This window comes from Strigops habroptila, chromosome 9 (genome assembly GCF_004027225.2).
Source record: "Strigops habroptila isolate Jane chromosome 9, bStrHab1.2.pri, whole genome shotgun sequence".
In the NCBI taxonomy this organism is placed as follows: domain Eukaryota; kingdom Metazoa; phylum Chordata; class Aves; order Psittaciformes; family Psittacidae; genus Strigops; species Strigops habroptila.
In genome coordinates, this window is record NC_044285.2 from 21,429,216 (window position 1) to 21,442,335 (window position 13,120).

A 13,120-nucleotide genomic window follows, 5' to 3' on the forward strand; every position below is an offset into this window, starting at 1 on the left:
GGCAGAGACTTCCCTATTGGTGTGGTGCACCCAGTTGTTAGTCTCTGGTGCTCTTGAGGATAGTAAAGGTGAAGCTGAGGCAGTTGTAGGCATTTTGGTGGCTCTTCATAGAATCAACTGGGTTAGAAAAGACCTTTAAGATCATCAAGTCCAACCTTTACTCCAGCACTGCCAAGTCCATCACTAAACCATGTCACTGAGGGCCTCGTCTACATGGGTTTTGAACAGAGGAGGCCAGGACATAGTCCACAGCTCAGACCATTTCAAGCTCTCATGCAGGCTGTGCTGCTCTGCTGGGGTCTCTGGAGGAGAAGCCTAAACCTTTTCCTCCCTCCCAGACCACCCTCTACCACAGAAGGAGCACTGCTGGGGCTGGTGCAGTCCCTGGCTGGTGTCGCAGGCTGAGCTGTGTGGTGGATCCAGTGAGTCCTGCTGCCCTATGCTGGGTGATGAGCCTTTTGCATGACCACCCAGCCATGACATCCCCACTTCTGTTTGAACGTTCCTCTGATGAGCACAAAGGGATCAGTCCACATACACACCCCAGCAACCTCCAAATGGAACTGCAAGTTTGGATTTTCCCAATCTTTAATAGAAAATGCAGTTATAATGGACAAAGCTGCAAAAGAAGCCAAGATCTCTCAAAATCACAAGTGTACGTTCTGCGACACCAGCCATAGCAAATCTTAATATACGCAAGAAGAGACATGGGATTGATCACACCCACTGAGTTGCCAGGAATCCTTGTTCACATACATGGGATCCACGCTGATGAGATGCTCTTTGATCCAACGCTCATGCAGCAATCCTACTCATTTATCCATAGAACAAAAGCAGGCTGATGAACATTACAAAGTAGCACCATTTTGAACTAGTACCATCAAACCCCCACAGTATGGTAGAAGACTGTCCCCAATAGGACTTCTCCATGGGGTCAACCACTCATGGAAGAGAACCAGAAATGAAAGTCACTGACACATACATCACCTTCCCCTCAGCCCAGCTTTACAACACACACTCCCAAGAGGCATCAGCTGGAGCTCTTCCCCTTGAAGTGAGCACCACATCCTGCCCACCCCTCCTCTTCCTCACCCAACTTTAAGATCAGACTCGGTGTCCCCAGAGTTACTTTTTCCCTTTTATTTTTAACTTGATGCCTTCCCTTCAGAGCCACGTAGGAGGCTGTGGCCAGGCAGATCCCACATAAACCTTGAATACTTCTTTCTTTTTCAAGAGACCCCACTGAAGTAATCCAATTTTATTGAGATAAAAATCCTATGCAACTCAGAGCACTGAAGAACTTAAGACTGGTTTTTAATCAGTAATACAGACTTTTATAGCTCTGTGCTCAAAAAGCAAGCCTACCTCCTATAGTGCTTTGGGTAAATGACATTATAATTATAAGCTTTATTAAAGAAGGAATTGTGCACTGAAGATGATTGCTGCTCTTCATCAGATCCACAAGTGAGATGTGGAGAAAGGACAGAAGTTCCAAGAAGATCTGGACTTGCAAGGCAGAACTTTTCAGACCTGCATGGCAGAGGTTGACATCAGTCACTGTTCGCACCTTCAACTAATTAATTTTAGGAGAAAAACATAAGAGTGTTTCCACAGGGGAACTCCAACTGCAGAGTCCCAGCTGCAGGCAAGCAGACCCCCACTGTCCAGTTTTGTTTAGCTACAAATCTAGCAGGAACTGTTTTTCCCTCCCCTCCTTGGTGGGGGTTCAGAGTTCAACAAGCAACCCTCTGCCGAGATGATCCTTGCTCTCCACACCAAGCACCAGCTGCATGGATATTCTCCCTTTATCAGCTCTCAACAACTCCACACCAGCTCAGTAAGTCCCCAGACTTCAGCCAAGTCACCAACGTCCCACCTCCAACCAAGCTTGGCATCCCTCACCATCAGTGACCCTCAAGCTTTACCACTAAAGCTGATCTCCTGAGCCTTTCCCCAGTATCCCACAATATTTGCTTTTCTGCTGCAAATTAAAAGCTTACCTTCTTCTGTTGTGCCCCACTAGAAAGATGGTCCACTCACCTTCATTTTCTCCCCAAAAGCCTAACACCCCTCCCAGCCTTTGGTGCTCTACAGCAAGGAAGGACAGGAGAGCTTTAGAGGGGCAGCAAGAAGTAAACAGCTCTGGTCCATCTACATCTTCCCAAGAAGAAATGTCCAAGGCATTTACAAAACTAATTTGACTCATGATTCCATCTCAGCCTAAAAGCTCATAAATAACATCTTCTGATACCATGCAAGGGCATTTCACTGAGGTCTTGCCAAGGGTTCTCTGGGCACAGTCAATAATTACCCAGCCTCTATCAGGGTACATAACTAGGGCATTCCAGCCAGCATTGCAACCATATCAGCTAGGCAACAAAGCTTTAGTTTCCCTTTCCCTATCGAGGGTGAAACTATTATTTACCAGATTGCTAAATTCAGACCAGTTATGCCCATGTAGTTTGAACCACCTGGAGCCCTCAGACTGAGGCACAGCAGTGAATAAAACTAAGACTGCTTCTGGTTTGGCAGCAAGGCACCAACTTGTGCCTCATCGATCCCACATTACCAAGCTGACATGCTGCCTGCCGCAGGGGTAACCAGCCTGCCTTCCCCCAAGCCACAGGGATTTCCAAGTATCATAGAATCACAGAATGGTCTGGGTTGGAAAGGACCTTAAGATCATCTAGTTACAACCCCCCTGTCATGGGCAGAGACGCCTCACACTAGCTCTGTCCGACCTGGCTCTGAACACTCAACTTCCTCCTCAGCAGACAGAGGAGAGCATGGCAGGGTGTGGAGAAGCACTAAAGGACACGCAACAACTGTCCAAATGATATCTGGCACACACCAAAGACACATGGGGGAGTTTTGCTTCAAGGGTCTCCCTTCTTTTGGGACAAGGACACTCTTGTAGGCAAAGTATGGCTGAGAACTGGCCAAAACAGCAGGTAGAAAGAGTGTGGGAACAGCCCCACTCCCAGTCAGCAGTGACATGATATATATTGTGGGTTTTGGGGGTGATTGCTTTTGTTCCTCAACTCTGCAAACTACGCACTTCCCCCTGCAGAAACGGATGTGTGTTCCCCTTATCAACACGGCACAGAGCATCAGCGCAACTCACCACAGATATCCTAGACACAGCTTAGAAGTCTGCATCTGCAAGAAAGAAGGGCAGAGCATTAGGCTTTGGGGTACAGCACCCCCTGTCCCCCATCACCACAAGCCGACAGTGCAGGAACCAGAGAGCTGCTGCTGCTTGTCTGTGTGCTTGCTGTCAGGCTGGGCCACCACCACCAGTCCCCACCGCTTTATCCTTCTTTACAGTCACCAAATATAAAGCCAAAATTCACTGCATGACCCAACTTTTTCTAGGCAAGATCACCTCGAAAGACGTTAGAGTGCTCTGCTAAGAGTTGTTGTACCAAACGCCTAGAGATAATACCAAGGCAAGTCTTCTCCATCTGCTACTAAGGAATTCTTCCCTGGGTATGTGTACACCACCCTTCGAGCAGCCCAGATGAAAACAAATTAATTTTCCATCAGCAGCACAAGACCTCCAATATCCACCCATTAACAGCACCCTGTTCCCACTGTGGTTATAAATTAACAAGCTCTGGCTCCCGCACACAAGTAGTGGCAAAGATCGAAGAGGAAGGCACACCATACCCCACTGGAAAGACTGCGGCTCCTTGAAGGCAGAATGAGCCACCCTGCAAACGTAGACGTCGCCCTGCTGGGGGGTGAAGGGCGCATATGCCAGGCGCTGGAAGTACCACTTGTCATTGAAGGACAAGTCCGTGTACTTCACATTGTCCATGGGCTTCCCATTCTTGAGGAGGGAGATTTCAATCTTTGGAGGGTGGAAACCACTCACAAAGCAGTTGAGGGTGTTTTCCTTTCCCATAGTGACAAGATCGCGGGAGTACACCTCCACCTTTGGTGCCTCTGGAGAGGAGAGAAAGGGGGTAGTGAGAAGCAAGACTGCAGCAGGCACCACCAAGGAGAATCCCAGCCTGGTTTGGGTTGGTGTTGAAGGGACCTTAAAGCTCATCCAGTTCCAACCCCCTGCCGCCGGCAGGGACACCTTCCACTAGAGCAGGTTGCTCCAAGCCCCTGTGTCCAACCTGGCCTTGAACACTGCCAGGGATGGGGCAGCCACAGCTTCTCTGGGCACCCTGTGCCGGCGCCTCAGCACCCTCACAGGGAAGAACTTCTGCCTCAGAGCTCATCTCAATCTCCCCTCTGCCCGCTTTGAGAAGCTCACGCCCGCCCGCGGTGAGCGGTACCGGGCTCCTCACCCAGCCCCGGGTACTCACCATCCGCCTCTCCCAGGGTGACCAGGACGGCGAGCAAGACCGCGATCAGACCCCGCACGGCGCCAGGCAGCCCCATAACCACCGCTCCGCACCGCGCCGCACGCTGCCCAGCACCCCTCGCTCCCCGTCTTTTATAGAGCCCCGGCCCGCGGGGCCAACGCGTCATCAGTCTCTAGGCAGACAGGCAGCGGAGAGGTTCTCTGAGCCGGCCGCGCCTGCGCACTGCGGCCAGCGCCGCTTTCGCTTTCACTTTCGGTTCCGCCCATGAGCACCCGCCGGGGCCTGCCCCGGCCTCGGGGGTGGCCGGTGGCACCGAGCGCCAGCCGAGCCCGAGCGTGGAGCCGGACACCTGCGGGCAGGAGCGCCCCCGGGAGCCAGCCCAGGCACTGGGAGGTGCGCACCCAGCTCCTGCCCCTCACCAAAAGGGGGTAAAACCACCTCTTGCAGATGTTGCAGCCAGGGCTGGCGTTACATGGACAGCCTGCACTGGCGCAGTCCGGCCGTTCTCCCTTCTGAACCCAGGTTTGCTCTCTTTCAAAGCCTGTGCGGGAGCTGTGGTCCAACAGTTGCAGGATGAGAGATGGACTCTGCCAATCACAGCATGGTACCAAACACAAGGACCCAAAGGGCAAAGAACCGGGTTTTCTGGTGCCTCCTCCAGAAGCCTAGCTAGGCTGGGTACGCCTCCGGGTGGCCCTGTAACACTGCTCGGAGGAGAGAAGTAGAGCAACGTTAGGAAACTAAGGCCAAAACAGTTAAATGAACCAGTATTAAAGGGCACATAAGTATTTTATACACCTAGAAGCTTGTCTGCTTGTGGTCCTACGGGTCACAGGTTGTCTTAAGAGTTGCTGTTTCAAACTGGGAAGCAGATTGATGTGTATTGTCTCCTGCCTGGCTGCATAAGGATTAAAAAGATAAAAAAATGAAAAAAATGGGAAGTCTCTACAAGTGGGGAGAAAACAGCAGTATCGGGGTGCTCCCCCAGTTAAATCAATAAAGCATGTAGCAAGAATGTACCCCACCCAAAGGCAGCAGGTAAATCAATAGAGACAAAACCTGCAAACACTCGTTATCAATCCCCACCAGACCAGACGAGCTCTTGCTGGGTTTGCTGGCTGGCTGACAAGCAGCGCTGGCAACCTCACAACTGCCATTGAGCGTTTTCAGTGAGGGATAAGGGGATGCAGCTGCCACCAGAGCTTCATCAGGGCTCTCGGGGCTCTGGCAGAAATAAGCCCCAGCAGCTGTGCTGGGAGCTGAGCTGAAGCTGGGCTCACTGACACTGGCCCACAGGCCAGTCTGATCTGCTCAGGTGAGCCATCCCCTTGGCTCAGGGAGGGGTAATTACACAAGACTGCAGGACATGGCTCCTTCCTCTGCACTGACACCCCCTTGGGATGGGAACCCCTGGAGATGCTGGGACCAGCAACACCCAGTAGACTTTCCCTGTGAAGAGAAGCTGAACCAGGAGTTTCTTCCAAATGTTAGATGTTTCTAAAAGGCCACACTGGTTTGGTCAGAACAGCCAAATGTTCCTGTTTTAAGGCTATTTAGAGATAGATATGTAAGCAGTAGGTGAGGCCTGACAACCGAGGGACTCTCGGCAGCACGCTACACTTCTTGGGACACAGGTTTACAGCATCTTCGCCTTTGTTTTGCTCCCCTCTGCTTTCCAGCCTGCTCCTGTAGATCTCCAAGGCGCACGTCCCACCAGACCGACCTCATCCCTGCGGTTTCGCACGGCTGTTCCATCACAGGGAGAGACGGCCGCAGCGGCAGGAGCCGGGCTGGGCCGCTGCCCGCCCCACGAGACGCCAGCGCTCGCGGGTTACTCCCCGTTTCCCGGGCGGGATCCGCAGCGCTCCGCGCCGGGCCGGGCCCAGCTGGGACGGCGGGGACAAGTCAGGGGAGGCGTGGCCTAGTCGAGAAGGCGTGGCGAAGCGAGTGCGCAGGCGCGGCGCGCCGGTGGGCGCCGCCATGCTGTACGGCAGGCGTAGGCGCGGGGGCGCGGTGCCGCTCCGGTCCGTAAAAGGCGGCGGGGGGGGGGGCAGCCCGGCCTCGTAGAGGCATGGCGGAGGGCGGCGAGCCCGTTGTGAGTGCCCGCCCCGCCCCGCCGGGCGCCCTGCTCTGTCCCCGGGCCGCTTCCCCTCCCGCTCTCCCGGGTCACGCCCCCTCGGGTGCCGCTTCCCCCGGTGCTGGAGAAGGCGCTGGGCTGGAGGTGCTGGTGGGATGCCCTTCCCTGCCCTGTGCTCGGGTGCTGTTCGTGCCGCGGTAGGAGGGTGTTCACTCTGGAGCCTAATGGTGTCCCTCAGCACTAAAGCATTGGTGCTGTTCCATGCCGCATCCCCTGTAGTGGTGGGGTCACCTCCGGGCAGCAGCAGCCCAGGTCCTGGCAGGCTTCGGTGGGCTCCTACCCCGTGCTGAGCCCTCGCTGGCAGTGCAGTGGCTCCTGCTCTTCCCTGTCCAGCTTTGGAGCTGCTGTGAGCTCTGGGGTCTGCCCAGCCCCACCAGTGGGGTAAGGGGTGAGGTTGGGTGTCCTCCACTTCGGGAGCATGTCAGGGTTACCTCTCCCTTAGCAGAGACACTGCTGCTTTTGACTCCAGATCATTGAGGACTACCTGCTGCTGGAAGATGCACCTCTGCTGGAGGAGATGGCTGAGGAGGATGAAGAGCTTGACCTGTACAATGAAATGACTTTTGGGATAGGTAAGATCTCAGGGGATCCCTAGTGGAAGGGAGACCAACCAGCACCCAATGGGGTGAGGAAGATGGAGGTGGTGGGGTGAAGAAGGCTCCTGCCTGGTGAGGAGATGGGTTGGGAGCAGGGACCCTAGTGGGCACCAGGGCTCTCACCCACCCTGACATGCTCTGCTTCCCCCTTCCAAGAACAAGACTGTACTGAAGAGGACACCTCAAAACCACCAATGCCTCCAGAGATGAGCCCTGAGCTGGCCAAAGCAGTGGCAGAGGAGACTGAGGCAGGGGAGGATCTGGGGCCCGAAGCAGCTGAGGAGCTGGAAGAGCCCCAGGAGGAAGGTGCAATGGAGATGGAGCAGCTCGGCTCTGAGTTGGAGGAGGAGCTGGGAACTGAGGATCAGGAGGAAGACCAGGAGCCCTGCGAGGAGCCCAATGACCTGGGAGACCCAGCGGTGATGAGAGCTGTGCAGAGCAAACCCACACTGGAGGTGATGCATGAATGGAGAGGGAGGGGACCCACTGCTCCCCTTTCATCCCTGTATCTGAGGGTCCTGCCCTGCGGAGGACGCTGGGGGTAGCTTGGTCCCTGTCCAAGGGAAGAGACCCACCAGGGCTGAGCACATGCCTTCTTTGCTCGCAGAGCCAGGACTCAGCGGTGCTGGACAGCAGGATTGGTGCTTGCTGGGCAGACTTTGGCAAAGAGGATGTGGTAAAAATGTCCCCTTCCATCTGATGACGAGGCTGCAGTGTCCCCTGCTCCTCTCCTGTGTCCTTCTGCCCTGTGCTGACCATCTCTCTGTCTTCCAGCTGGCCATGGATCCCACTGTGTGGGGCTCCTGGCCCGGCAGCATCCCCCCTCCCCACGTGCTGGAGGTGGGTACCTTGGGGAGCAGCTGAGGACTCCCTGGCACCCTGGGCTGAGGGTCATGCAGGCAACTTGGGGTGATCAGGGGACCTCTAAAGTCTTGTTGTGGGAGTGGAGGTGCACAGATGTGTTTCTTGGGTGCTAAAGCTGTGGGCAGAGGTGCTCACCTGAAGCAGACCCTGGGTTTGGAGACTAAACTGTTGAGTTTGGGTGTCCCTGTGGGTCCCCTGGTGTTGCAGGCTGCCAGGTTTGGAGCCTGGCTGGTGCATGGTCTGGTTCTGGTGAGCTGCCTGATGCTGGGAATGCTAAATTGATCCCAGCTGGGCCCCGTTCCCACCTCTTGCTGCCTCCTCCCTGCAGGATAAAGCCATTGTCCAGGTCCTGGAGAGGCCCCCACCATCCACCAGTGTGGCTCTCGACTTCCTTGGCTCCCCTGTGCAGAGGGGCTACAGGGGCTCTCCCCGACTCAAGCGCCCCGACATAAGGCTGGTGCCCCCCAAGTCCTTCCCGCAGCGCTTTCTCCGGCAGGTAATGGGTTTGGGGGAGTCTTGCACCCCTTTTCTCTGCTCTCCCCTTTGCAGAGGCGCAGCCTTGAGGACAGGCTTGTCCCAGTGATACCTCCTGTCTCCTGCCCTGCAGCAGTCGCCTCTGGTGCCTCGCTCCCCGTGCTCCCCTCGGCCCTTTGCGCCGCCTCGCAGACCCCCTCTGCTCTTCACTTCCAACCAGGTGATGCAGTGGGCTCTGAGCTACTCTGTGTCCCCTCTAAGGTGGCCCTGGAGCAGCAAGGGGTTGGGACAGGGTCTCACCAAAGCTCTGCCATCTGCAGCAGGCTTTGCAGCTCCTGGGCACCCATCTCTGGTGTCTTAGCAGTGGGGAAGGTGGAGCTGCTGGTGTAGCCGTTGCTTCATAAATCTATTTGCCCCGATGTCCCCATGGGACCCGCACTGGGCATGGTGGTGGACCTGGGGCATGCAATCCCCAGTGACACATGGGTCCCCTCACCTTGCTCACTGCGGTGGCAGCATCCTGGTGGGTATCACCTTGCCATGGTGCCCCATGCATCTGCTCTGTGCAGGGAGGGGGTGGCTCCTGCAAGGTGGGGAGCCAGAAGCCAGCATCAACTCCCCATACCCCTCCAGGGCCCTCAGAGGAGAGGGCTCAGCCATCTGATCATTCTCTCTCCCTTCCCAGACCACAGGGTACGCATCTCCAACCCGTTTCCAGCCCATGCCACCCAACATCAGCCGCCCACCACGACCTCTTGCCATGCACTTTGGTCCCATGTCTCCCTCTTTGGACCCTGCTCTTTTCTTCAGTCCATCAGCCAGTGGCCAGCTGAACCTCAGGTAGTGGGATAGTGTGTGGTGTGCTTGGGTGGGACTGCAGGAGCCCCACAACACAGCTGGGGGTGTCCCCCCTCTCTGGGGATGGCTCTGAGGGTGCTGAGCCCCTGACCCCCAGCTGGTCTCCCCTGCAGCGTGCCCAGCCACCTGACCCAGCTGCACCCGCAGCACCAGCGCATCCTGACCCAGCGGCAGCAGCAGAGGTGAGGGGGTCCCCGGGGACCTGTGGGGTGGGGGGACTCTGGGTGGTCACAGCAGGCTGCGGTCTTCCCTGTGCCAGCATCTCCTCCAAGAAGCTGTGGTCTCCTAAAGTGGACCCTTATGCTGGGCTGATGACCTCCAAGGAGAAGGACTGGGTCATCAAGGTGGAGATGATCCAGCTGCAGAGTGAGAACACGGATGATGACTACTACTACCAGGTGAGCTCCTGCTGGCAGCACCAGTGGCTTATTCTCCTCAGGACTGAGGTGTCATCTCTTTGGGGGTGCCAGGGCTCATGGTGCTCCCCCTCCAGGCTACGCCTGTCGTTACAGACGTACTACCACCGGCTGGAGCACAAACAGGCAGAGGAGGAGCTGCTTGGGGGGCGCAACAAGCAGGAGCCCCCAAAGCTGGTCACGCCGTTCATCCAGAAGGTGGAGACGTACAACTCTGGTGAGGGGCTGGAGGGGAGCGGTGGGGGCCGGGTGAGGGGTTGTAGGACGTGGTCTCACCATGTCCCGTTTCTTGCAGTGGTGCGCATCGCGGGCTCGCTGGGCCAGGTCGCAGTGTCCACCTGCTACAGCCCACGCCGGGCCATCGACGCGGTGCACCATGCCCTGGTGGAGGAGGTAGGTGAGGGGAGGCCGGGCTGGCGGGTGTTCTGGGTGCCAGGGAATGCCACTCTGAGCTTTCCCTGGGCTCTGAAGCAGCTTTAGCAGGAGCTTTAGGAGCTGCTGTGGCCAAGCCCGTGTGCTGCCCCATGCTGCGGCATGGGGCACATGACAGGAGGAGTGGTTGCATCTTGTCCCCACCAAGGGATGGGATGGGGCTCCGGGCAGTCAGAGCTGGCTGTGGCCTCCCTGTGGGATTGCTCCATGTCCTGAAGCCGCCTCTGATCCCCAGGGAGCAGCTGGCCCCACGCTCTGCCAGCAGCGGTGTCTGGTGCTGGCTATAACTGTTGTGCCTTACTTTCTTCCCTCCTGAAGGCCACGGGGAGCCACCGGCTTCGGGCACTGCACAAGATTGAGAAGGTGAGTGAGCCACGACCAGGGCAGACTCAGTTCTCATCCAAGGAGCTCTGTGAGGGGATGTCTACCTGGGAGGGGTCCCAGTTGGGAGAAGATGCTCCAAGCTGCCTCCCTTACCCTGTACCATTCTTCTAGCTCTTCCTGCAGCTGCTGGAAGTGGAGGAGATGCAGAGGAAGATGTCCCTGGCTGCAGAGGAGCAGGAGCAGAAGAGCCAAGACGCGGAGCGTATCTACCAAGCCTTGAAAATCAGGGCTTGCAGCAGTGAAGAGTGAGTTTGTGCTTTGGGAAGAGGGCACAGTGTCCTCACCCTCATTGGGCTCAGATGGTCAAGGATGAGTAGTTCTGGGTGATGGGAAGGGTTGAAACTTGACCTCTGTGTGGCCTGTGCTGGCCATACCGATGAGCTTCGTCCTCCATTGGAGCTGATGCTGGTCCTTCTGGATGGACAGAGATTCTACAGGTCCCTTGGGATCTGTGCCAATGGAGCCTTTGTCCGCAGGGAGGCAGAGGATGAATTTCTGCAACTCCTGTGTGTGCAGAAGGGCAAGAAGCTCACGGCCCGGCTGCTGCCCCACCTGAGCCCGGAGCAAGCAGAGAAAATTCTCCTGACCATCACCCACCACCTGCCCTTCCTCATGAAGAAGGACGTGTTGGATGAGGCAAGCACCTCCAGCAGGGCAGGAGCATCCCGGGCTGTCTCCTTCCCCTCTGCTCCTGCTGCAGGGGCACCCTGGGCAATGGGGGGTGCATCTTGCTGGGTCTCAGCATGGCCAGGCAGCTGGCAGGGTTGATACGAGACAGGAGCTGTTTTCCTTCCCTGGGGAGGAGGAGAAGGTTCTCTAGGAGGGGTTAAAGCAGTGGTGGTGGTGGCAGTTCTCCCCCAGGGGAGTGCAATGTTGGCCTTTGTGTCCCCCCCAGGTGTTGGGATGGGGCTCAGGGATGGGGCTGTGGCTGTGATAGGTCAAAGGGTCTCAGATCCCTGCTCTCCCCTCTGCCCTGCCCAGTCTCTCCCCCTGCTCTACAGCCCCTTGAACAAGGTGGTGGGCAGGATGACTTTCAGCAAACTCATCGAGGTCCTGCAGGAGATGAGCAGGCCCCTGCCCGAGTCCCCTGAGCTCCCTGTCACCATGGCCTTGAAGAATCAGGTACGTGGCCCTGAGGCAGGCACAGCCTTGTGTGGTGTCCCTGGGGTGCTGCCACTGCTGGCTGTAACTCCTGGTGCTTCCCTGCAGTTTGGGATCTCCTTGCTCTACTCCCTGCTGAGCCATGGCGAGAGGCTGCTGTCCTCCGACATGCCGCTGGAGCCGCGCAGCGGGGACTTCGAGATGTGGTGAGGGGTGTGTGAGCAGCAGGGCCGGGGCTCCTCCTCCCGTGGGGTGCTCACCCCCTGCATTGGTGTCCCCAGGACGGACACAGTGTTCCTGGTCGCCCGGGAGCTGTCACAAGTGCCCAAGGCCTCGCTGGTGGAGCCTCTCTTCTTGCCCAGCAACCTTCTCTCGCTCTTCTGCCGCTACCTGGACAAGCAGACTGTCGTCCACCTGGAAGCCAAGATGGAGTGAGTACCATCTGGCGTGCTACCTGCCTCTGCTGGGCATCCCCTGGGAGAGGAGCAGTGGTCAGCATCGGGGCTCACTGCTTTGTCCTCTTGAGGGGGGACCCCGTTGGATGCAAGTCTCCAGACCTCCATGGGCTGAGCTGATCCTTGTGGCTTTGCTCCTGCTTCCCTGGGGCAGTGTGAGTGTTGACAACCTGACATTCCAAGCTCATCCTTTCCCTGCAGGTGTTCCCCACTGCCGTCGGAGGCTGCCATGTTGTGCTGAGCCCTGGGAGCTGGGATGGGAGCTGGGAACGGGATCGGGCAGGGCCTGATGCCAAAGCGAACACTTACCCTGGTGCGGGGCACTGGGTGACCCGGGCACTGGCAGGGTTGGTGCCAACCTGCCCCCAGGACCTGGGAGCACAGCATGGGGAGGAGGGTAACTTATTGTGCCTCACAGCTGTGGAGGGCAGTGGGTGTCAAGGCAGGGGCTGCACAGGGGCGCTGGGAGCACCTGGGTGAGTGACTTGTGTACACTTCAAATAAAAAGGTGATTCATGAGCGCCTTTGGCTCCTGTGGGCAGCTCCTGCTGGGAGCACAGGGGTCCTGGAGCCATCCCCTGCGATCTGAGTGTGCATTAAAGGGGAAGGAGGAGCAGGGAGGGATGTGCAGAGGACAGTGTGCTCAGGAGGGAGCAGAGGGGATCAGAGGACACATGTGGCTGAGGCCAGAGGGGAATTGAGCCTCCAGGGAGAGGAATGGGCTGGAAGGAAAGGGATGTGGTGGGGAAGATGGGCTCAGAGCTTGCCCTGAGGGGAAAGGGAAGATCTGTGTATTCAGGAGGGCACAGATGGGTAGGATATGGGGGATCTTAAACATACACGGGTGGGTAATAAAGCACCTCTTCTCTCTGAGCTCTCAGACTAATTAGCCTTAAAGGCTTGCAGACATCCTCATGGTGAAGTTCTTTGAAGCATTTCCTTCAGTGATTTTAATGGACCATCATTACCACAGGCTCACCCTCACTTCTGCATCTCAAACAGGGGCAATGTCTGGTCCTGCTGTAGAAATATTTGTGGCTCCCTGCCTGGCTCTGTGGTGGGATTTCCCTGATCCTGTGGGATA

General features: G+C 56.9%; 2 protein-coding genes across 4 annotated transcripts; one reads left to right on the forward strand and one right to left on the reverse strand.

Moving 5' to 3' along the window:
- Positions 1-570: 570 nt before the first annotated feature.
- B2M (beta-2-microglobulin) lies at positions 571-5,107 on the reverse strand. The gene is made up of 4 exons (XM_030497749.1): positions 4,320-5,107; positions 3,670-3,948; positions 3,125-3,159; positions 571-1,530 (listed from the first exon to the last, which is right to left on the reverse strand). Exons 1-3 carry the CDS (start codon positions 4,483-4,485, stop codon positions 3,146-3,148), a joined length of 459 nt encoding a protein of 152 aa, XP_030353609.1. The 5' UTR covers positions 4,486-5,107; the 3' UTR covers positions 571-1,530; positions 3,125-3,145.
- Positions 5,108-6,276: 1,169 nt separating this feature from the next.
- Positions 6,277-12,555, forward strand: PATL2 (PAT1 homolog 2). Of its 3 annotated transcripts, none has more exons than XM_030498371.1 (19): positions 6,277-6,414; positions 6,926-7,028; positions 7,209-7,507; positions 7,660-7,728; positions 7,827-7,892; positions 8,245-8,412; positions 8,524-8,610; positions 9,076-9,230; positions 9,362-9,430; positions 9,508-9,646; positions 9,761-9,881; positions 9,960-10,057; positions 10,415-10,459; positions 10,592-10,725; positions 10,957-11,116; positions 11,462-11,602; positions 11,690-11,787; positions 11,863-12,012; positions 12,238-12,555. In XM_030498371.1, the coding sequence occupies exons 1-19, from the start codon at positions 6,391-6,393 to the stop codon at positions 12,275-12,277; spliced, it is 2,166 nt and encodes a 721-aa protein (XP_030354231.1). In that variant the 5' UTR covers positions 6,277-6,390; the 3' UTR covers positions 12,278-12,555. The 3 variants fall into 3 exon arrangements, with proteins under 3 accessions (XP_030354231.1, XP_030354232.1, XP_030354233.1); XM_030498372.2 differs by having other exon boundaries at positions 6,309-6,343; XM_030498373.2 differs by lacking the exon at positions 6,277-6,414 and adding an exon at positions 6,796-6,837.
- The last annotated feature ends 565 nt before the right edge of the window (positions 12,556-13,120 follow it).

Bases quoted from the DNA above. Each gene is read 5' to 3' on its own strand.
- B2M (XM_030497749.1), bottom strand. From the start codon at position 4,485: ATGACGCGTTGGCCCCGCGGGCCGGGGCTCTATAAAAGACGGGGAGCG. The intron at 3,949-4,319 runs GTGAGTACCCGG...TCTCCTCTCCAG, and splicing joins CACCCTGGGAGAGGCGGATG to AGGCACCAAAGGTGGAGGTG.
- PATL2 (XM_030498371.1), top strand. From the start codon at position 6,391: ATGGCGGAGGGCGGCGAGCCCGTT. The intron at 8,611-9,075 runs GTGATGCAGTGG...CTCCCTTCCCAG, and splicing joins TGCTCTTCACTTCCAACCAG to ACCACAGGGTACGCATCTCC. The intron at 11,117-11,461 runs GCAAGCACCTCC...TGCCCTGCCCAG, and splicing joins AGAAGGACGTGTTGGATGAG to TCTCTCCCCCTGCTCTACAG.